This window comes from Clytia hemisphaerica, unplaced genomic scaffold (assembly GCF_902728285.1).
Source record: "Clytia hemisphaerica strain Z4C2 unplaced genomic scaffold, Clytia hemisphaerica genome assembly, whole genome shotgun sequence".
Lineage (NCBI taxonomy): Eukaryota > Metazoa > Cnidaria > Hydrozoa > Leptothecata > Clytiidae > Clytia > Clytia hemisphaerica.
In genome coordinates this window covers 1257456-1279365 of record NW_027103839.1, presented here as the reverse complement: position 1 = coordinate 1279365, position 21910 = coordinate 1257456, and the positions used below count along the sequence as shown (strand labels likewise).

Genomic DNA, 21910 nt, shown 5'->3' with positions numbered 1-21910 from the left:
CATGAACATGGTAAGTAGCTTCCCTCTCAACAAAAGTGATACTTTTTCCTAAATGCTGCACTTGATCACGATAAACAATAAATAGAAAAACTGAATTACCTAAGAAACAAGCAAAAAATAAAAAGACATTTCCCCTAATTGTTTTTTATAAAATGGAACAAACAAGGGTTCAAGTTAACACATCTTTGTGTAAAAAAATCTGATTGAATCGATCACAAGCTGGTTAGTCTGAATCGCATACTCTATAGTGACACTTGCGGTTTTAAAATTGTGAGGGAATTCCAAATATTATGGCACTGATTGTAGCTATCAAAAGAGCTAAAGATTCATATCCTTGCAGTCAAAAAATATTTTTTGATTACATTTGCTTCCGCCATCATTAAGGGCTCTGACCATAGTCAGAAAATTGTCTTGAGCAAAAAGCATAGCACCGAATTACTATCAATGCGTATAAAGGCAATGTATTACGACTTAAAAAAAATCAAAATTTACTCTCTTTCTTAGTGGCCCCCAAAACGTCGATTCAATTAAATTGAAATTGATAAAAACCATCGCACTTAAACGCCTCGAATATCATGATAAAATAATTAGTTTTTGATAATTTTGCAAAATCCCGTTCAAAATACTATAATTGTCTAATGTCAGTTTTTAGGGGTTAATCTCAAATTTCGTTTGACTTTTGACGGTTTTAGTCCAAAAAAGAGATTTTCGAAACTAATTTTTGAGAAAAAAACAAAAAACGAAATTAGCCATGAAATGAAATTTTGGTATTTTTCTTTTTTCGGACTCAAGAGAAATGTGTTAAGATTGAATCTGAAGCTTTCCCAGGTTTTAAAGTACCAATATGGCTCATTAAAGCAAAGCAAAACCTCCGTTTTGGGGTCCGTCTCCATTCTGGGATCGATATATACTGTAAGAGTAATTAAAAATTTAATCGCAAAAATGACGTTGTGAGCTTTAAAAAGACGTTAATAAAATGTTACATTACTCTCTTTTAAAGGGACATAACAGTACTTGCGAAATTTGTAAACAAACTGTATGCAGCGGATACAAAATCAAAACAAATGTCACATGTCAAAATAAAAAGTAAAACCAAATATGGCTAATTTTGATTGTTCAATTGTTTTACAAGTTTGTTTTGGACACGTGATTTTAATTGTTCTCTTTAATGACACGTGGTTCGCGCAATGTTTACATTTTACTACTTTAATGTCCCTTTAAAAAAAGTGCTAAGATTTAATTGCTAATTAACCTTTTTGTTTCAAATTGTCCACAAAGAATTGATCTATTTGAAATTTTTCGGAAAGTTTTTCTACAAAAGTTTTCTGAAAATCTTTTCTTAGCTCGGGTAAAAATGCACCATCTACCGCAAAAAGATTTTCGGAATGTTTTTTCTTCGCCGAAAATAAGGTCCTCAAAGTTGAAATACTTTCCTTTGCAAAAATCTTCATTTTCTTCTTATACAATATCTTTCATCTTGACTTTTGAATTTTCGGATTCAGGAATAATTGTCCCAACAGAATATATTGTATAACGGTGTCATAGTTTTGTTGCTGGCTACTTTTGTACGGAGGTAAAAGTTTATTCTAAAATTTCCAGGGGTTTTCCAAAAGACTCATTCATCCACTCTTACTTTAAAAGTATGAAAAATTTTTTTCCAAGACTTCTTTTGCAAATTTTGCCATTTTTCAGAGGGTATCCACACATTTACAACTCAGTAATTAAAGGGTTGATCAGATATGTTTTAATATTGAAAAACTTGTAAAATTGTAGATTTTTTTTTCAGTCGATTTATTGGAGCAAGAATGGAAATCTATCGAGAATAATTTCAAAGAATGCAAAATCAATCGCAAACAATCAAACTTGGAGGAACCTCCGAAATGTGAATTTTACAAAGAATTGGAGTTTCTGGATGGAGTGGTGAAAAATGAAAATGACGACGTCATCAAGTATCCCGATATTCCTGATATCAGGACCATAGTTAACAATTGCTTGCCGGATAGTGGATTGGTTTATGATTTGTTAAGAAAAGTACTTAATGGGAATAATAGCTGTATCTGTAGCAATAGAAATGACGTTGAAAACGACAATAAAAAGACAAACGATAATAAAGATTCAGATTCGGAAAGTTCAACAAAAGAATCAGTACATCTAATCGATCGCCGGTTCTTCGACTACAGACTGTTCATCAAACACGTTAGAAAACATAAATGTATTTGGAATCGAGGTGATGAAAACTACAGCAACATAAGGCGGAGGAAAACGGCTTGGTTAGAAGTCTTGTCGCTAATGAATGATGATGATATGAATAAAAAGTGGACGATTTATTTGACCAAATATCGCATGCATGGTGAGTACCAAATTTCTTTCAAAACACAAATCCAATGCATCTGTAAACAAAGGTATACTGGATAAAGTTACTAGGATTCAATTTTCTGGGCCCTTTTCTCATTTATTGGTTTTAACGAACAAATTAATCATTACTTGATGCAATTTAAAAGATTCAAATATTTTCGTCAACTCACTTATTTTTTTCAGTCGATTTATTGGAGAAAGAATGGAAATCTATTGAGAATAATTTCAAAGAATGCAAAATGAATCGTAAACAATCACACTTGAAGGAACCTCCGAAATGTGAATTTTACAAAGAATTGGAGTTTCTGGATGGAGTAATGAAAAATGAAAACGAAAATGTAATGACGTATCCTGATGTTCCTGATATTAGAGTAATCTGTAATATTCAAATAGAGTACAATGTGAACTTCTTTGTAATCAATCACTACTTTAGAATGAATAATTTCAGATGTAGTTGTAGCCATTGGAAAAATTCATTAAACAGAAGAAATGACAATACAGGGACATCACACAAAGAAACACTACAAAGCCCATTTAATAAGAATATCGACAACTTCAATACATACAGTAACAAGGGGAATTCGGAAAGAAAGTCAAAGGAGGAAAAAGTGACGAGACGAAAAGTATTCGATTCTAAAACATCGAGTTTTGGAGCAAATAACATTTCTATTTTATCAGAACATCCAGAAAATGAAAGCAGTCAAGTATCAGAAGGACTGGCGAAAGAAACAGACAAAAGTACCGATATGATTGAGTTATACCGTTCCTTTATTAAAGAGGTGGAAAAACGACCATGTATTTGGAATACACAAGATTGTGATTACAAAAACAGGAAAAAGACCAAGGAGGCATGGGAAGAGATCAAAAGCATTGTAAAACCACCTGAAGATAGTAACTTATTTTTCTTCCTTGTTTTCCAATTTTAATTTGAACATAACATTTGAGTTTTCATACTTGAAGATTTTTGTGATAAAGATAGAAATTTTTTACCCAATTTTTAGTGAAAGAAGCGGGCCCTTTGTTTTTGAAATACTCTTAGGTTCCAAATAAACGGGGGGCCTAATTGCCGGGGGGATTGGAATTTGTACTTGCGAAGACCCAAAAATAAGATAAATCTAGGCTAAAATCAGGCTATTTAGAGTAGAATAAGGTACCTTCTCTATGAAAGCTGAAAAATGTCTTAGAAATTTATAAACGGGGGGGGGGGGGGGTCGTAATAAGGTCCGGGGGGTTTGGAATATTTTCGGGGGGGGGGGGGGGGCATTTGTTTGGAACCTAAGAGTGCAAATTTTCAACAGAATCAAGTACTAGATTTTTTTTATTTTCTCTTGCAGTGACTTTGAAGAGTAAATGGAAAACAATTCGCGAAGATTTCAAACGGTGTCAGAAAAGGCGAAACGAGAAAAAAGTATCTAATTGTAGATATTATGAAGATTTAACATTCTTAACAGATGTAGTAACAGAAATGCCACCTTTAACAACAAAGAAAGAGTCAGCTTATCGGAAACAATCGAAAACCAGTACACCATTAGCTAGTACTTCGACCTCTGCATCCTCTGATGTCATCCCTCCAAGCCCAGGAATCGATTTCACTCGAACTGCTTCAAATGGTATTTTGGCAATCGATAAATCGGATGACGATAGCTATGAATATATATCGGATGACGATATATATGAATCAATATATCACCAAAATGGCAAAAACGAGAACAAAAAGACTAATAATTCGATGAATGAAATAGAAACTTCTTCACCATGGACAAAGGAACGCATGAGACAAAGGGGAAAACAAAGAATGCTGAAATATGGTCGCACACCTAAATATAAACACCGTTCTGAGACTTCTTCAGAAAACTCGGAAAGAGTAAATGTAGATATTTCTGACGACAATAACTTAAGTACAGAATACCCAGTACTCTCAAAAACAATCAACGGTGCGGTATTTGGTGCGGCGAGCAATGCCAACAGTGCAACCACACTGACGTTAAATACTAGACATTCGACATCACCGAGATGTCATCTTCCAACATTGGTCGATTCTTCTGAAAGAATAAACGAAAGTCCTCAGAAATCAAATAATAACATTGATCAAAGAATGGAGAGCTCACATCCTAAGAGAAAACGTAAACAGAATGATGAACCTCATTTGATTCATCGAAATTCGGACATTGAGTTTGTTGAAGAAGGAGGCTCTCTTGCTAAAGCTTTAGTTAAAAGTTTGGGAAGTAACGAGCACAAGCTGTTATTCTTTAAACAGATTGATGGAAAAATGGAAACTTTTTCAAAGAAGCAAAAAGTTGTAGCTGAAATGCTTATTCAAAAAGCGTTAACTAAAGTGGAATTTATGAACGATGAACAATTGAATGAAATTTTGAATAGTTAAGTCATTTTATCTTTTAGGGTATATAATTTTAAGATTTTTCTAGTATTAATTTTTTTACATTTAAGATCCTTTTGATAATTTTTTTTATAAGTAATAAATACTGTATTGGTTTAATTCGATGTTTACCATACAGTGGAGCATCCATAACTCGAACCACTATAAACTTCTATAAAGTATTCTTTAACTCGAACCTCTAAAACATGTTTTATGGTCCCTTCAGTTAACAATGCATTATAAACCTTACTCCGTATCTCGAAATTTCCTCAACTCGAGCAAATTTGTGTTCCCCGTGTGTGTTCGAGTTATGGAGACTCCTCTCTATAAGCATTTTTTTCCTACCTGATAAAGCTAGGATCTAGCTATATTAATGTTTAGTAGTATTTTGTAGTATATGTTAAGTGTACCCTGTGTTTATGTTTCAATAAAGAAAAACAACAATCTAGCTATAATTTTCTCCTTATCTGATAGCGGCGGTTGCCAGGTCCTACCTACCTACCCTTTTTAATACAGCAGTGGAGTCTCCATAACTCGAACCTCTTTAACTCTTAATTATATGGCTGATTACATTTAGCTTAGGAAATGTAAGGGAGGAGCGGGGTGATTAATCCGTAATAGCCCTGCTGTAATCACCCCACGAAAAGAGAAAAAGAAAATCTTCGAAAAGCCTTACGACTTTTTTAAAAAACTAATCGATTTCATAGTTTAGTCCAGGAGCCAAATCCTATATCTCCTTAAATAAGCACTTTTGCTTAACTCAAGATTCTACAAGATAAAGTATACCGGGTGCACCAAAAAAAAGTATACAACTTTGTCGAGATATTGTCAGCTTCAGGATTTAATTTTTTTGTTCATTCTTTTTTTGTTGTATAGAGGATGCTCTAACTTGAATTTTGAGCTATTATACATTAAATTTGAAAACGTAGTTGGAAAATTATTTTTAAAAAACTGACTTTTTTTTAATGTCGAAATTTCAAAAAACCATCAAAAACAGCGAGCAAACTTTTCTCTTGACACTTACCTTGTTTACACATAAAAATACCAAAAAATGCAACTGTGTTCATCAAAACTCGTCACAGAATTTAAGAATATGGTAAAACAAGCTATTCCCATGTAAGATAATATTTTTGGAAAATCTGAAATTTTTTTTGGGAAATCTCCAAGGTTTTGATGTTATGCTATGTGAGAAAATTTTTGAAAAAGTAGATCACCATTTCTCGACTAGATGTTCAAAGAACTTGGGTCTGCATTGAGTTTGATGGTGTTGGAAATGTTCATGACGTGCAAATAAGATGGGCAAACTGTTGGCAAAATATTAGATAAGAGAAAAAAGAATAAAAGAAACAATGAAATTGTTTTTTTGTCATTTTGTCTTATTTATAGCGTGATTGCTGTTTTTAATGATTTTTTGAAATTTCGACATGGAAAAAAAGTTAGTTTTTTGGAAATAACTTTCGAACTGCAAACTTTGTGTTATGATAAAATTTGATGCGATACACCAGAAAAATTTCTTGTCAACTGTATTTAGTATCATTTTCGACGCTTCAGGGGGGGTAAAAATGCCCATTTTATTGAATTTTTACATAATTTCAGCAATTTTCACTACTTATCTCGCCTGTCTTAAAAATGTTTTTAAAAATAGTTTTAATTTGATTTTAGTGTAATATACTCTGGAGAATTACAATTCTGACTTGAAACTATCACATTCAGAGTGCAACTGGACAAACCAGGGGGTAAAATTACCCATTTTAGTGGATTTTAATCGATTTTTATTGATTTTTGGGCCCATTGGACCCATAAAACAGTATTAAGGTGTACGAAATTTAATTTCTAACTACTTTTGATGACAACTACACAACATTTCGATGCTTTTAAATGAAGTTATGGTTGCATAGTTACATTGACTTCTCAGAATTTTAATCTGATCTGTGTGATCTCTTTTTTCAGCGTCGACACAAATTATCTTATTATTCACTCAGTCAACTCAATAAAGGAGAAAGTTAATGTGGTCAGCATTAAAAGATATGAAAAATGTTTCTCAAATTACATGACATCTTACTAAATTAGGGTCAATATAATACTGAATAAGAAACTAATTCCAACACTTCCCTTGCATTCAGATACCTGTTGGATGCAAATATAGTACTTTATTTCCCAGCAGTGACGAAAATATTTCGAACGATCCACGCTTAAATGTCATCCGCTTTCTAAGATGTTTCTTTCTAAGAATTTTCTTTAAAAAGGAGACAAAATAAAATGTCTTTTTCGATTAAAATTGTCTCGTACCAATAGAAATACAGATAATAAAATGCAATGTTTCTCTACAAAAAGTTGCAGATTTACAAAAAGTTTACAAGCATAGTAATGCTAAGAGCTGAAGATTAAAGTCTATAATGTATGAAAATCAAAATGTTTATATTCTATTAGGCTTTGAATCTATTTTAACATGCTAATGAAGACCACATAATATGATATACTTTAATACAAGAACAATTCTAGATAAATGACTGACTAGTTCAGTTCTTATGAACTCATAAAAAAATGATTGACAAGTTGGTAGGAAAAGAGAGACATAACACACGATGAACAAAAGAAATCACTTAAGATGGATATTCATTTTAAGAGAGGATATAAAATCCGCGCTGAAAAGTCCGCCCGCTGCTCAAAAACTGCAAATTCTTTCCATACATATTAAGGGGAAAACCACAATGATAAGAATTATCATATAAATAGCATGGAATCCAAGCCCAGTCAGGTTCATTTGATCGAATAGGTTGGTTCAGATTAGAGAACGTATAACACTGTCAGGAAAGAAACTCCACGAACTTTAGAATGGCAACAACATCAACGGAAGATTTGATTACTCCAAACACTCCAGATATTCAACTAACAGACCAAGGTAGGATTGTGTGGAGAGTCAAGCTTAAAGAAATTCGACGGGGGTCACTCTTACAGTCAGCTCTAATTGGTATATCCATTACCCCCGGATTAAGGCGGGTTTTTATATAAGAACACCCACAATTTTTAAAGCCTTACAATGTTCTTAACTTTTTGATTTTCAAGACTAAAAATGTTCTTAACATGTTCTTATTTTCACCATTTTATGAGCATGTTTGTCCATTATCCTAAGAAATCAGCTGCTTCAGGGTCCACAAAGCCTTATAAAAATGTTAATAGTTTGGCCATAGAGATTGTTCTTATAAAAAACATGTAAAGCGATGGTCCTATAAGGAAATTCCCCGTAATCGATGAAATTTGATGAGCCCCTGGAAATCGAAAAAGAGAGAACGTCTATACCCACCCAAAAAGTACCCGGGTACTTAAGGACTTTTCTCTTCTAGACCCCATACCAACCCAAAAAGTACCCGGGTACTTAAGGACTTTTCCTTCTCATGGTTTCAGCCCCTCAGCCCCCCCCCCCTTAAATTAAGGGGTGATTTAAAATTTAGAGAAAAACACAAAGGGCAAAACTGTTAAAAACTGAGAAATAAGGGGGGACTTGGTCTCAAGGGTCAAATGGAAGCCCTTGCTACTTGAGGGGGGGAGTAATCTTGTTCCTTTCTGTTCCAACGGCTGATATTTCTTCGTCACTTTTTTCATTTTTACCTCATTCTAAAATAATTTTGTTCCTGCTGCCGATCTTGTAAAGCATCTAAGGCTCCAATCACATTTCAGCTATGGAATTTTCTATTTCGATTCGAATGTTTACATTTTCAAAGACATTCAATTTTTCTGTTCTGCTTCTATATGGAATAGTTTCCAGTTTGAGGAGAAAACGATTTTAGAAAAGTGTATTGTAGGGATTTTTATACCAGGTATATTGTTTATTGCAGTTTATCATAATCTACTAATATTTTAAATTTGCTGGTTTAGAAAAGTATATAATGATAAAGAACTTTTTCACAAAAAAAAGAAATATCAGTAGAAGAGCTTCCTCAAAAGATGGAGCTGATGCTGATGCACCACCAACCAATAAACAAAAAAATAAAAAGCGGAACCCAGAACTAGGGTTTTCCCGTTTTCCCCCGGATGGCATTCAAAAATTGTGTGAGGTTTTCAAAAACAGCAAAAAAAATAAATAAATTTGAATATCTCTTTTGGAAATAACGCTTTTCTAACGAAACTTCACAATATTGGTTCTAAAGTAGGTTGAAGTAGGTTGAAAAATTTTTTTTGTAAAATGGGCCAAAATCGCGGCACAAATCAAGAAAAACACTATGTTGATAAAACAGCAGCCACAAATTTGTTCAATGAGCAAAAATCATTTTTTTCAGATGAAACTCGTAGCAAAAGGGTTTATCCACAAAATATAAAAAATGGAACCAAATTATTGGGTCATTGGGCTAGAATTTTTTTAAGCCCATTGAAAACCCTGCAATCACAAATTAAACCCATAAGTATCTTAAGACCTTAATAAACTACCAATTTCAAGAAAAACGGTTAAAAAATATTGAAGTCTTAAAGCAGGACAGCACATAAGCCAACCCTAAATATGCCAACTAATACTTATATGTAACAGCTCAGAGGGTTATAGTTACAAAAAATGGTATAGTTGCAGCCACAAAATGTACACTCTTTCTTAAAATAACACTGTATTGTGTCAGATTGTGTTTGCTTTGCATTAGGCTTTGATGCAAATATTCATGTTTTAAAAACAAAACCCAACCTGGAATGTGTAAATTGATAAATTAGTGATTGAAGTATGATTGAAGCCACATTTTAAGCCCATTGAAAACCCTGCAGCCACAAATTAAACCCATAAGTATCTTTATCAGACCTTTAAAACTACCAATTTCAAGAAAAACGGTTAAAAAATATTGAAGTTTTCCACAAGAATGTCAACACTGTGGGCTAAAAAGTGGTTGTTATTGAAAACCTCACTTTTTGGGGTTCTATCTTTGAATGCAATCCCCACAATTTGTTTATGGACTAATTTCTCGCTTGTCTCTACACCCCAAAAATTAAGGGCATGTATACATAAGAGTCTTGCAAATTTAAGGGGGGAGTAAAACTTAAGGGGCACCTCAAAACCATCTTTAAGCTTTAAGGGGGGATAAATTGATAAGGGGTGATTTGTGTTTTAAGGGGGGACTCAAAATCATGGATGAAACCATGCTTCTTAGACCCTATACCTACAAAAAATAAATTTATTACTTATTAATCTTTCTCAATTCTACACTCATCAAAATTAAACCCACCCTTATAACTGTTAATTTTAATTTTCCTTTACTATTAGCCCAACTAATAAGCCAGGCGTAATTTACAGTAATACATTCGGGTATATTGATTGCCTTATTTTTTAAACATGAAAACAGATGAAAACAATGTAAAAGCACTTTTTCACAATCTTACAAAATCTAATAACAGTTTTAACAAAAGATCTAGTTTCTGAAATATCTGGAAATATAAAAAGTATAAACCAGAGTAAATTAGCAAAACTAAACATAAAATAAGAAACTAATATAAACTAAATATAACCAGTTGCAATAGACCCAAGTAAAATTCACTTTAAAAACGAGAATCTGTAACACTTTTAATCTAAACTCCATTTGTTATACTTCATTGAGCTTTGTTGTGAGTGCCCACCCAGAATGTCTTAGAGAAGTTATTATCAGGTCAAAGCATGCAATCAAGCAACCTATTGTGGTAAATAGAAACAAAATAATATAATACGAAAATGGCTAAAAAAACAAGAAAGTTTCTAAACAGGTTTTTTTAATAAAGCTGAATAAAGAAGTAAACCCACAACTATACTGTAATAACGTAAAAAAGCTTTTGAAATAAAAGAAGCCAAGATAGGATATAAATCAGAATTTTTGAGTTTTCTACTTTACCTGGTGGTATCAAAGTGTAGAAATCTAGCCCATGTGACTATTTTGGCAGAATTTAGGTGACATTATCTCGCAATATTTTTTTGAAAGCTGTAATAAGTCAGAAAAATGAAAGAACAAATTCAAAATGCTAAGAACAAAATCATGCTTAAACTTTCAAAAAACAAATAATGTAAATATTATATAGTCATTTACTAGTAAAAGCGAAGCGAACGTCTAGGAAACTTTTCGAATGTTTTTGTAGTAGAAAAGAAAAAATGTAAGACAGAGAGAGAAAATAATATCAGTGAAAATAAACACTCAGAAGGAGTTCATTACATCACTATTTCACGTGAAAACATAATAGAATAGAAGGAAAGGGAAACACTCAGATGGAGCTCGATCAAAACAAACAAAACAGGACCTTGGCTTTCACTTTCACTTCAAAACTTTTCCCTAAATTTCTTTTTCTTGGCAGGTCTTTTTATGTTTTGATATTACATCAACAATATAAAACAATTTAAAACTTTCTTTTCATCGATAATATTTTTATATGGCAGAATCATGTTTTTATCTGTTCTTCGTGTCAAATTTTATGCTAGAAGTAACTTATTTTTAACCATCCAATGATGGAATAAAATGTCACAGGTTTTTAACAATACTTAAAGGGATAATCAGATGGTCTGAGATATTTTGCCTCCAGATAGCTTCTAGGATTTTAGGAAAAACCTCTAAATTTTTTGGTGTACTTATTTTCCTAACTCAAGTTATGCCAATTTGAAATTTTGAACCTTTGCTTGAAAACAATAGAAAAAAGTGTGAAAAGTCCCTGAAAAGTCCCATTTTTCAAGATTTTTTTTTGGAAAAACACCCACCCCACCGGCTATGCTTTAGTACCCTGAGGCTTGACCCCCCCCCTGGATACACGCTTTTTTTTTATAAGAATACATTTTATAAGAATGTCCATGATGAAAATGGCCAAAAAATTAAGAATATGCTAAAGCTAAGAATGCCATTTTTAGAGCATTTTTTATTATAAATTGTCAATTACCCCCAAGAAAGGCTCACTCACTCCTTTCACAAAAATGCCATCTTATGCTTGAGACGTATCTACGGAATATTAAATCTAGTCTGAATTAGGATCCTAACCTAAGAATATGCTGTAAGAATACTTTAGGATGATTTTCCCAAAAAAGTTAAGAATATCCATGATGAAATGAATTTACACCATTCTTAAAAAAAAAAAAGCGTGTAAAGTATATGAAATAGTTAGTCATGGCGTTCTAAATCTTAGAACGCCATGGTACTAGTTCTACGAAATTCTTGGATGGGCGGGAAATGAAGTCACTTATTTCCGCCCATTCAAAACGCGCGACCCGCGTGGTTTTCACACAAGCTCCAAATTGAAAGTTGATTTTATCGCTAGATTTCAAAAAATATATCTCGCGAAAAAAAGAAAGGGCTAGATTTAATTCGTTAATTCTAAATGCGGCGCTAATATTAAGGCTTCATTATTTTGCTTTAGAAAGGTGGAAGAACCCTCTAAAGACCCTTCGAGACTTTAAACTCAGAATTAAACATGTGAGATTTTTAGCTTTCTAAATACATAGGGCGGCAGAGGGCGGTGGTTCATTTAAGAAATTCTTCTATTTATTTCACAGATGTCAATTCTTGGATTGGAAATGATATATTCATACAAACCCCTTACGGAGCAATGTACAGAATTTGCCTTGGAAATTCTACAGGAAAGAGTAATTATTTTGTGAAATTTTTTTAAGACAGCGCCGTCAAATTTCTGCTCAGTCTTTTGCTTAAATAATTTTCTTTCTAATTTTACCTAGTTTCTTCACTCAAGTGGGCCGTTGTGGTATAGTGGCCATTGACCTTCGTCGCTGTATAGGCAACTGAGGTTCGATAAACGGGGTGCCCATCAAAAGCGTCTATAGTTGTGAAAAAAGGGCATCAGAGCCTCCTACAACTCAACCAAATAGAAATAGAAATAAGGTGAAACTTAATATGTCCTCAGTTATTTTTTTCATTAGAAATCGAGACCCGGACTTCAGTCTCATGATCTTACAAAAGCGCATTATCCTTGGAGCAACACAGAGGGGCGTTTCTTTTAAATTTACTTTTCAGGGTTAAAATAATTTTCCTTTTATCTTATCGTTTACTTATACTTTTTCTAGAAAGACTGGCAACCACAGAAAATGGTGATATTGAAGTGAAAAACAGTTCAGAAGAAGAAAGTTATATTATTGCTTTGCCACCAAGAGAAACCCCAGGTAAATCATTATAAATCAATCCTTAAGGCCAGTCTCCACTTGCGCGCGCTGTGATCGCACTTTTTTAAGCAAAGCTTCAACGATATTGGTCAAAAGAAAAATGAAACAATCCCATTGGCGCGATCTGACGTAACAGTTTAAAAAAGTTGTAGTCAACTTTTTTTTCAAGCGCTCGCTACATTTTTATGACGTAATCTTTTTTTCAAACAAAAAGGATTGAAGCCAAAAGGTGCGATCGCAGCGCGCGCAAGTGGAGACCGGCCTTTAGTGGCGTGGTCAGCTTTTGAGGAGACTGGTAAACATCAAAGTTGTATGAGCGTGAAATCAAAATCCTTCAGGAAAGTTACTTTGAATATACTCTTGAATTAAAAGCATTTGGATTTTTTTTAATTGAATATTTTTACAGGATAACGTAGACAGTTACAAATAACTGATATTACTATATTGGTCCTGACTTAAAATAAACTAATAAATTATTTAAGTGTCCCTTCAAAATAATTGACTGCTTGATATTATGAGATGAAGATAGCAAAGACTTCACATTTTACAAGAGCTTTACAAAAAATGTTAGCAGTTTCTTCATATTCAATTTTGGTTAAAATTTATTTGAGCCGTAGAGCTTTGTCTGCTGCAGCTGAATAAAGTAATACTATATCTTTATTACAAGAAAATATAAAGTAAAAAAAAAGTAAGTTTGCGACCGCAGTCGAGGGCGACCAGAAGGCTTCCTTTTCGTATAGCTGTCTACCCAAAGGTAGGGTAGGGCGCCATTCCTTTCCCTGGATTTCTCCACAAGGAAATATAATCACATTTTTTTTAAATTACAGTTTTGGCATTCGATTATTTGGACCATATAGAAAATAAGAATGAAACTACTCCATCTGAACAAAGTTAGAACAACGCAAGTCACTCCTCATTGAGGTAAATATATCACATCAACCCTTCCTACATGATCTGACACTAATAACTTTATTTCGAGCTTGAAATTTTCAAACGGATTAATTTCTCTCTACGTTTTTTCTTTTTTCAAGATTTTCCATTTCAATATTCAAATTTAAAGAAGATAAAGCCAAAATTTCTTCTTCTACCTCTCCCGTGCAAGCCGTAATTTGGATTACGCGAAGTTAGGCGCGAAATCACTTTCAATGCAACTTATGTAGGGCATAAGTGGCCTCGAATCCTTTATAGGAGATTCGCCTCTAGCCTAGCTATATCTCATTGCCTACATCTATGACCTTTGATATTTGAATTTCAAATTTCAGGCTAAAACCGAAGCGACAGAATGAAGAATCTCAAGAAAACGGCCGTGATCGTAATTTTGTAAATAAGTAAATTTGAAGACCATCATTTTCCTTATGAGAACATCGTTGCAATTTTTACTACTGTTATATTGAATAAAAATTTTTGAGAAAACTAATTTCGCTTTCCTTTTTCCCGTGATGAAAAGTTTATTTGGTTTTCTCAGAAACTCAATTCAAACTTGTACACTTTTTAACGACTGGTAGTAACTGTTATTATTTCTTCTTGACGAGTTGAAGTTGTGAGTTGTGACTAAGTGTCATTTTCAAAATAGCATGAATGAATATCATCTTTTAAATTACTTCTCAGTATGATTTTCTAAGATTGGCGTTTCGCTGATAAAAAATGAAAACTATACTTTGATCAAGAATTTACCGGGCGGGGGTTGATTTTTTTTTTCTTTTGAATTTTTTCATCTTCATTTTTAGAATGAATCTAATTAATTAATGTTTACATGATATCATCTACACAATTTTTTTTAATAAGAATATTCAAAATTTTTGAAGCCTTCCGATGTTCTTAACTTTTTGAGTTTCAAGCCTAAAAACATTCTTAACATGTTCTTATTTTCACCATTTTTTGAGCATTTTCAGCATTTTTGCCCATTTTTCTAAGAAACCGGCTGTTTTAGAGTCGGCAAAGCCTTAAATTGTTCTTAACATTTCGACCATCAAAGCCTTGTGTTCTTATATAGTTTGTTCTAATTTAAACTCTCTCAAAATATTTTCACAATTGTAATTGCACTGAGAGCTAATTTTCTAAAGTCAGCACCAAAGAATCAAGGAAAAAGAAAAAGAAGAATTAATACCTTTCACCAAAACCTCTAACAGCGCGTTACACCAACATCCATTCAAGTTTCAATGTTGGAATTTCTCAATAGTGGGCAGACTTATTTTTTACCTTTTTATTTTATTTCGTTCTTTATTGTTTTTCATCTGAAAAGAAAAGGAATTTATGAGTCTAGAGATTTTTGGGGCTTTAGAATTTGTATCTTATTAAACCATCAGTCCTAGTACCATTTTCTCACTCTTTTGTGTGCCCCTGGAACTGGTAGTTGAACCTACAACCATTCCTGTTTAGGAAATAATGCAAGCTTTTTTATAAGAACCAGTAAAACTTAGCTCTAGTTTAGACGGCCGACTTTCTGCCCTGCTTATTCTAATTGTAAGAGTAGGCAAAAAGTGGGCGCGAAGTCGGCAGCTAAATTCTTTCCTTGGAAAAGATTGAAAGAAGACTTTGCATTGACGTCGAAAGAGGGCAGCGCATTGACTTTAGACAGCCAACTTTTTGCCAACTTTAATTCACAATTAGAATAAGCAGGGCAAAAAGTGGGCCAACTAAACTAGAGCTTAAAATGGGTTTAAAATCTGTTAAAATCATTACTTTCTAAAATCAGAGACTAAGGATTGTTCTTAGGTTTTGGTCGATTTTAAGCCTCGTGTTCTTCAAAAAGAATCGTTTAAAGACTGGGTTGGCATTCATAAACGGAAGATAACAAGACCAATTCGCTTCTTTTTAAATTTTAGCTGTAATAAATTATAAAAATAGATTCTTAAAGACCAATTCAAATCAAAGATCGTAAGCGATATTAAATAACTTTACCCACACAAATCAGACATACAAGATTTACTTAACACGTCAAGCCATGACTTGACAGTGAAACAGAAAATATGAATTTTATAAACATAGAAAAGAAGAAAAAAACAAAAAAGCTATTCAAAATAATAAATTCTAATTTCCATTATTTACATCTTGTATTATAATAATTAATTTTTATAAAAAAATTGTATTCCGTTTAAAAAAGATGTAGGGGAATTATCCTCCCTGGAGCCTTGTTTTTCAAAGGCAGCAGGGCACTTAAAATATAGAACTGAGAGGTAAAAATGACCTAAAATGTTCTTTATGGAGCTACAAGGCTTGGTGACATCGACGAATCTACGAGTCTCTGTAGTAAAAACAGGGACAACAAAATCCCGTCTTTCTTGCAAATAATACAAAAATAAAGAATGATATTAAAAGGTATCAATTGGTTTGATTCTTCAGGTCTAAAAAAGTGACTTGATTACCAAAATTTTATACTTTGACTATCAGGCAATTTACATACATTAAAATAAAGTTAATTTAGGTTGCAGAGGCAATAATTTAGTGACGGCTTAATGTTGAGGTCCAAAATTATGAAGATAATAGCGAAATACCAAATAGATTACAGAACCCACTAAGGCCTAATCTGTTTCCCTTGATTTTTTACGCCTGAAACGACCTTTTGTGAAGAAATTATTAATATTACTAACAGGGAAATACGATATAAAGTAATTATTTAAGAATGTCATAAAATCATCATCATCTGTATAGTTTGACAGGGAAATTTTCCGTCACCAAATGATCATCCAAAAACACAACAACAATGTTGATCTCAAATTCTAAGGGAAAAAAATAAAAAAAGATGAGAAAATGAAAGAATGCGAAACTCAAAAGGAAGAGAACAATTTTGAAGCTATTCATACTTCCCTTGCCACTTTATCTAATTGAATGTCATTAATCCGTAAAGTAACGATTTCAAACGCGTGTTCACGCCCCAATTAAGAACAAAATGACAATCTCGTGTAGTATTATATTCGCTATGGGTCGCGGCGCTCCTACGCCTACAGGACCAAAAAACAAGCCATCTCGTATGGTGCCAGTGGCCAAATGGATAAAGGGGGCCAAATTTCAAGAAAGGCTTTGTAGAAGGGTAGAACTTTCTCCAGATAAAAAGGGGCTTTTAGGGAGGATCCAACCGGTTTAACAATACTTTGGTCAAATCTATATCATAAAATTTATTGGTGAAAGAACATTCATTAACAAAATAGCAACGCAAACAGCTTTTTGAAAGGGTTGGTAAACTGCTACTGTAAATAGTGTGGGTTCGTGAGATGTTATAAATAGAGGGGAGGTTCATATATTATATGGAGATACAATATAAACCCTCTGCCCATTATGAAATTTTTTGTAAAGATGTCAAAGACTTTCGAGTGAACGAAATGCAGTTTTGGAATTATGGAATTATAAACTTACCAATCTTGAAGTTAGGTGTTTCTGTGGTTGGACAAGTGAAAAGTCGAGGGAAAATCATGTATATTGGTATCGCAATATTCCTACATACATCCCCGTCTGCTATCTGTAAACGTTAAAGCAGAAAAAAAACTTCACAATTGAATTTCATTTGCTTTAACCCTATTCGCCCCAGGGGGGGGTAGAATTTACCACGCTGCTGCTTTTGTCTGCATCTCGACGAAAAACTACTTTAAAAGAATCCGAAGTGGAATTTGTAAAACAGTTCAGATCCCTTTTCTTCTTGTTTCCAATCCGTTACGATCCGTTGCAAACTTCCCGGAGTGGACACATGGCTTTAAAAGTAGATTCTTTTTGTTTACAACTTTCATACAAAAGAAATCGAATTATTTTAATGTCCTTCAGATGTTCCCTTTTAATTCAAAACAAAAGAACCGTTTCAATCCGGCCCGGATCGCAAAAAAAGTTGAAAAAATCCAACTTTTTTCCTATCCGTTTGGACCAAAAACACGTGAACAATTGAACCGTTCACGTGAAAAAATATGTGGCAACTGGGCCGAAGATAATCCTTAGAAAAATAGAAAACGTTCCGAACCGTACCGATCCGTTGAAAATTATCCGGAGTGGACACATGGCTTAAGAGTATATGCGTACATCAGGTTTTATGACTTTATTGTGAAACATGACATAAAACCGCTTAAAAATCAAAATTTTCAAATGCTGATAACTTCAGAACTAATTATCCAAATTATCCAATCATATACGTGATACGTGATAGGTGACCTTGTAAATAAAAAAAATTATGGCGACGTAATCAATGTTTAACAATTTTACTTATTTTCAACATTGATTCTAGCAAATATTCTTAATTAAAAACCATGTCTCCATAATCAGACTAGTTCACTTGAAAGTGGCTTCCCCATTGTAGCAAACAAGAGTGCTCACTTAAAGCGCATTGAGTTCAAAGGTCTTGTGCATTAAAATTTAGTAATCTCGAGGACCATTGAAGGCCTCGTTTTGAAATGGAATAATCACTTCCAACGGCCCACTTAAACAATAAGTATGAATTGCAAAAAATCGTTATCATTTCGGATACAAAAATGAGAGCGCTTTATACAAACGCTTATTTTGTCTGATGAGCCCTAAAAATGACTTTATGCCAGGGATCGAATTAGCGTATCGCATTTGTCAATTCGCGATGCGTTTTTTTGATTACTTACATACGATAAATCGAAAAATCCTGTTTTAAGATACAAAATTCATGTTTATCAAAAAAGATTTTGAGTAGTGTATTCAATTGATATGAGGAAAAATGAAACAGATTGTGACGTATTTTATAGAATGCGTAATTTTAATTTAGGACAAAATAAGGAGTGGTTCATTTCTCTTGATAAAATTAGTTTCATAAAAAATTAAAAAAGCACATCCTACCTGAAGGTTTTGAATCTCAGTAGCTAAAATTTAAAAAGAAAGTTGATAAGATTTGGAGGGGGAATTTTCAGAGGATGTGTACCTTATTATTACTGTCAAAAATACGGATAATAAATTGTAAAGCAATTACCAAAAAGCTAGCAACTGTAACACATCGAAAAAGACATGTTTAAAATAGAGAATCTTTGCTCAGTTTACGGAAAATTCTGGTTTTAACTTACGAAAATTTCAAAAATTTCAGAAAATTTTGTAGACAAAAACCAGCAAACTAGTCCTCTTAAAGAAACTTTTCGGATGTATTAAACTCACTTACCATCCTTAGCATAGCCTTCAGCACAACCTGAAGAAAAAGAACAATATAAATTTAGTAAGCAATCTCTCTTTATCCGATTCGGACAGCAAACCTTATTTGATCCAATTCAAGCATTAGAAGTCGCAGTATAGAAAGATTCTATGAGGAACTCGCCTTGATGGGGATAGAAAATTAGTTTGACTTCATGATATTCATGACGTAATGTTTTATACGGAAAGACCTCGGTTTTTGCCAGTAGTAGTATACAACTTTTGTCTAGTTTAAATTTGCAACTACTGGCTAAAACCAGGGTATTTCCGTAGAAAACATTACGTCATGAATATCATGAATTACAAAAAGATTCTCAAATAATAATAATAAAACTTCCAGCTTGTCAGTACACCCTTCCGTCGAAAAATTGATTTAATGTCTTTTCACAAAGTCTGGAAAAGCAGTTAAAAATTATTCTGAAATAAATTTCACACCTGAAAAAATATATGGAAAATATAGACATAAATGTTTCAAAACACTAACCACATGTCTCTACTCGGACCAGTTGGACTTCAATGGATTTGATGGCTACTTCTGAATTCTCGACAATCAATTCACCAGTAAACGGCTTCAAGATATTGCAGTTAGTAGAATCTATGTGTCCTTTGATGGAGAATTTCGGTATCCTCAAGTTCTTCTTTGAGACTGATATGGAGTCAGGGTTGATGGAGAAAGCAATTTTTTTACTCTGCTCCTCGATTTTATTCGGCTGAAAGACCATATTTTTCATAATAAAGGCTTACAATGTAGGTGTTGAAAAATAACCAGAAGTATGGCATGAGTGTTAGAAATTTCCCTCTCCGATGTTCATTTCAATTAAGGCAGCACAAACAACTCAAGACATATTAACCCTCCAGTAAAAAGACTGTATAGGGCTCTTCCAGAAAATGTTCGTACTTGGGGGTGGGATGATATAGTGTCGAGGGGGGGGGGGGGTAGTGAAAAATCTACAACATTTGCCTTGTCCAGGGGGGTTAACTTGCTCTATTTGAGGGTAATTTTGAGTGTCCAGGGGGTCAACAATGCTTGTCCGGTGGGATAGACCTGCTGCCCTGGGGGTCAAAAGTTACAATTTAAATTCTTTAAACACCTGATGTACTGAATTCACACCAGAAATTCCATTAATTTTTGGGTAACGAAGAATGTCTTTTTGTATTTTAGACAGATTGGGCAATAGACAGTTTACAAGTTATAGTTGACTTTCTCTAATTCGATTTCAATCAAGGGACAGATAATTTTCTTCGAATTAGTCCTCAATCAACTTACTTGATCTTCAATGATGAATTCTGTTGATTTTGACAAATCTTTGTTGAGTAATGATCTCTTCATGTCACATTTTATCAGATACTAGAAAATAAGTAAAAATTGAACAATTTTATGACAAGAAATGATTGTTAGGATTGGTTTCGTGATCAGACTGAATGTAAAATATGTAGAGATACATACAATTTTCAACTGAATGACATCACTTAGTTCATTGGCAATGAATTGTGATGACTGCCCTATAATATTTTCAGGTTTTGCCAAAAAACCGCGAAAAAACAGTAAAATTAATTCCCGCACTTTGATTGTGCTAATAAAAGAGACTAAAAAACGATGTTGATACCTACTTGAATATTGATGAATACACCATGATAAGATTCAAACAGAGTCTTGTTCTTTAGATGACGGATTGGTATTTCAAATGGAATTTCTGTCGTCCCACTGAAGGGTAGATTCAGAAGATAAAAGATGAAATTTTATTAGATAACTGAAACAATTTTTGAAAGATAAAATTATCAGGTGTCCAATATATAAAATTGCCAACGACATATACAAAGTTGCCAACTGTTCTTCTACTGTCTGGACATCTATTTCCGCAGCCAAGAAATAGACCAAAAAATCTAAAACTGTTAAGGAACTGTTCTTGGGAGTTGAATGTTAAGTTGGTAAAAATAAAACCTTGATTGGAAATTTTGTTAGAAAGAGTGCTCCAAAGAATTGGCTACCTTGGTAATTTGCCTGGTTTTACAAGTTCCAAAATAGTATTTAACACAGTAATTGGTTTAACAGAATTGTAGAAAGCTTCAAACATTCCAACACTTTTGGCACTTAGCTGCATGTTGACTGTACCCTCCAGTGAAAGAGAGATTCCTGAATGAACAACCTCTCCTCTCCCAATTACAATCACTGTTCCAGTAATCTTCTCCTGATAAAGGATAATTTTTATCGAAATTAAAAAAATATATATTTATCAATCCGTCTTTATAATTATCAAATTAATAGTTCCATTTATACTGAGACGGAAAAATCGTCTGAGACGAGTAGTTCGTAAAATGTGATATGTGGAGGAGATCCTATTTTATTGAAACATGAATGGAAAGTACACTCCTCCATAATGCTCATTTTCTAAATTGCTCGTCTCAGACAAATTAATCGTCTCAGTATAAATAGAACTAATCTTAAAAGATAAAATATCAGTCCTGGCCAAACTAAATTATTATGTTCTCAAAAATCCCTTTCTTGCACCGAATTTATACCATAAGTTGGTCTTACTTCGACATCCCTCATCTAATCCAGCTTCCTTCTGAGAAGAGAGCTGAGAGCTGAGAGCTGAGAAAAGGAAGGTTGGAATCGCTGCGAAAAAAATCTTTTTTCAATCCGTGATTCCGACCTTCCTATTATTCCAATCTCAAAAGAAGGGTGCTGGAATTAGATGAGGGATGTTGATATTAGACCAACTTGGTCTTAAGTGAAATTATGAAAGCGTTGTGCCTCTTCATTGGTGATTCATGCCTTGTTTTTTGTTAACTTTTTAATTATTTAAAAACTTAACAAAACAGGACTGATTGGAAGTTTGAATACAGAGAGATGAAGAACTTACCCCCTCACGATAAACTTTGTTGACTTTCTTCAACTTAATATCCATGGACGCCATTTTAACTTAAATTATGTTTTGCAAATTTTTCTTTATTTTCTA

The 21910-nt window shown here is 33.3% G+C and overlaps 3 protein-coding genes across 3 annotated transcripts in view; 1 reads left to right on the top strand and 2 right to left on the bottom strand.

Moving 5' to 3' along the window:
- Window positions 1–15063, bottom strand: part of LOC136807410 (mitochondrial intermediate peptidase-like) — a 31247-nt gene extending 16184 nt beyond the window's left edge. The window contains exon 1 of the mRNA XM_067063992.1: window positions 14935–15063. The gene's annotated coding sequence lies outside the window, so the exon portion shown is untranslated. The remainder of the gene's footprint in view (window positions 1–14934) is intronic.
- Window positions 2544–5159, top strand: LOC136807408 (uncharacterized). The gene is made up of 2 exons (XM_067063990.1): window positions 2544–3246; window positions 3690–5159. Exons 1-2 carry the CDS (start codon window positions 2595–2597, stop codon window positions 4736–4738), a joined length of 1701 nt encoding a protein of 566 aa, XP_066920091.1. The 5' UTR covers window positions 2544–2594; the 3' UTR covers window positions 4739–5159.
- A 565-nt stretch (window positions 15064–15628) lies between the features above and the next one.
- Window positions 15629–21906, bottom strand: LOC136807407 (vacuolar protein sorting-associated protein 26C-like). The gene is made up of 9 exons (XM_067063989.1): window positions 21815–21906; window positions 20940–21139; window positions 20562–20655; window positions 20218–20298; window positions 19435–19660; window positions 18922–18948; window positions 18609–18631; window positions 17181–17283; window positions 15629–16546 (listed from the first exon to the last, which is right to left on the bottom strand). The coding sequence occupies exons 1-9, from the start codon at window positions 21866–21868 to the stop codon at window positions 16467–16469; spliced, it is 888 nt and encodes a 295-aa protein (XP_066920090.1). The 5' UTR covers window positions 21869–21906; the 3' UTR covers window positions 15629–16466.
- Between the last annotated feature and the right edge of the window lie 4 nt (window positions 21907–21910).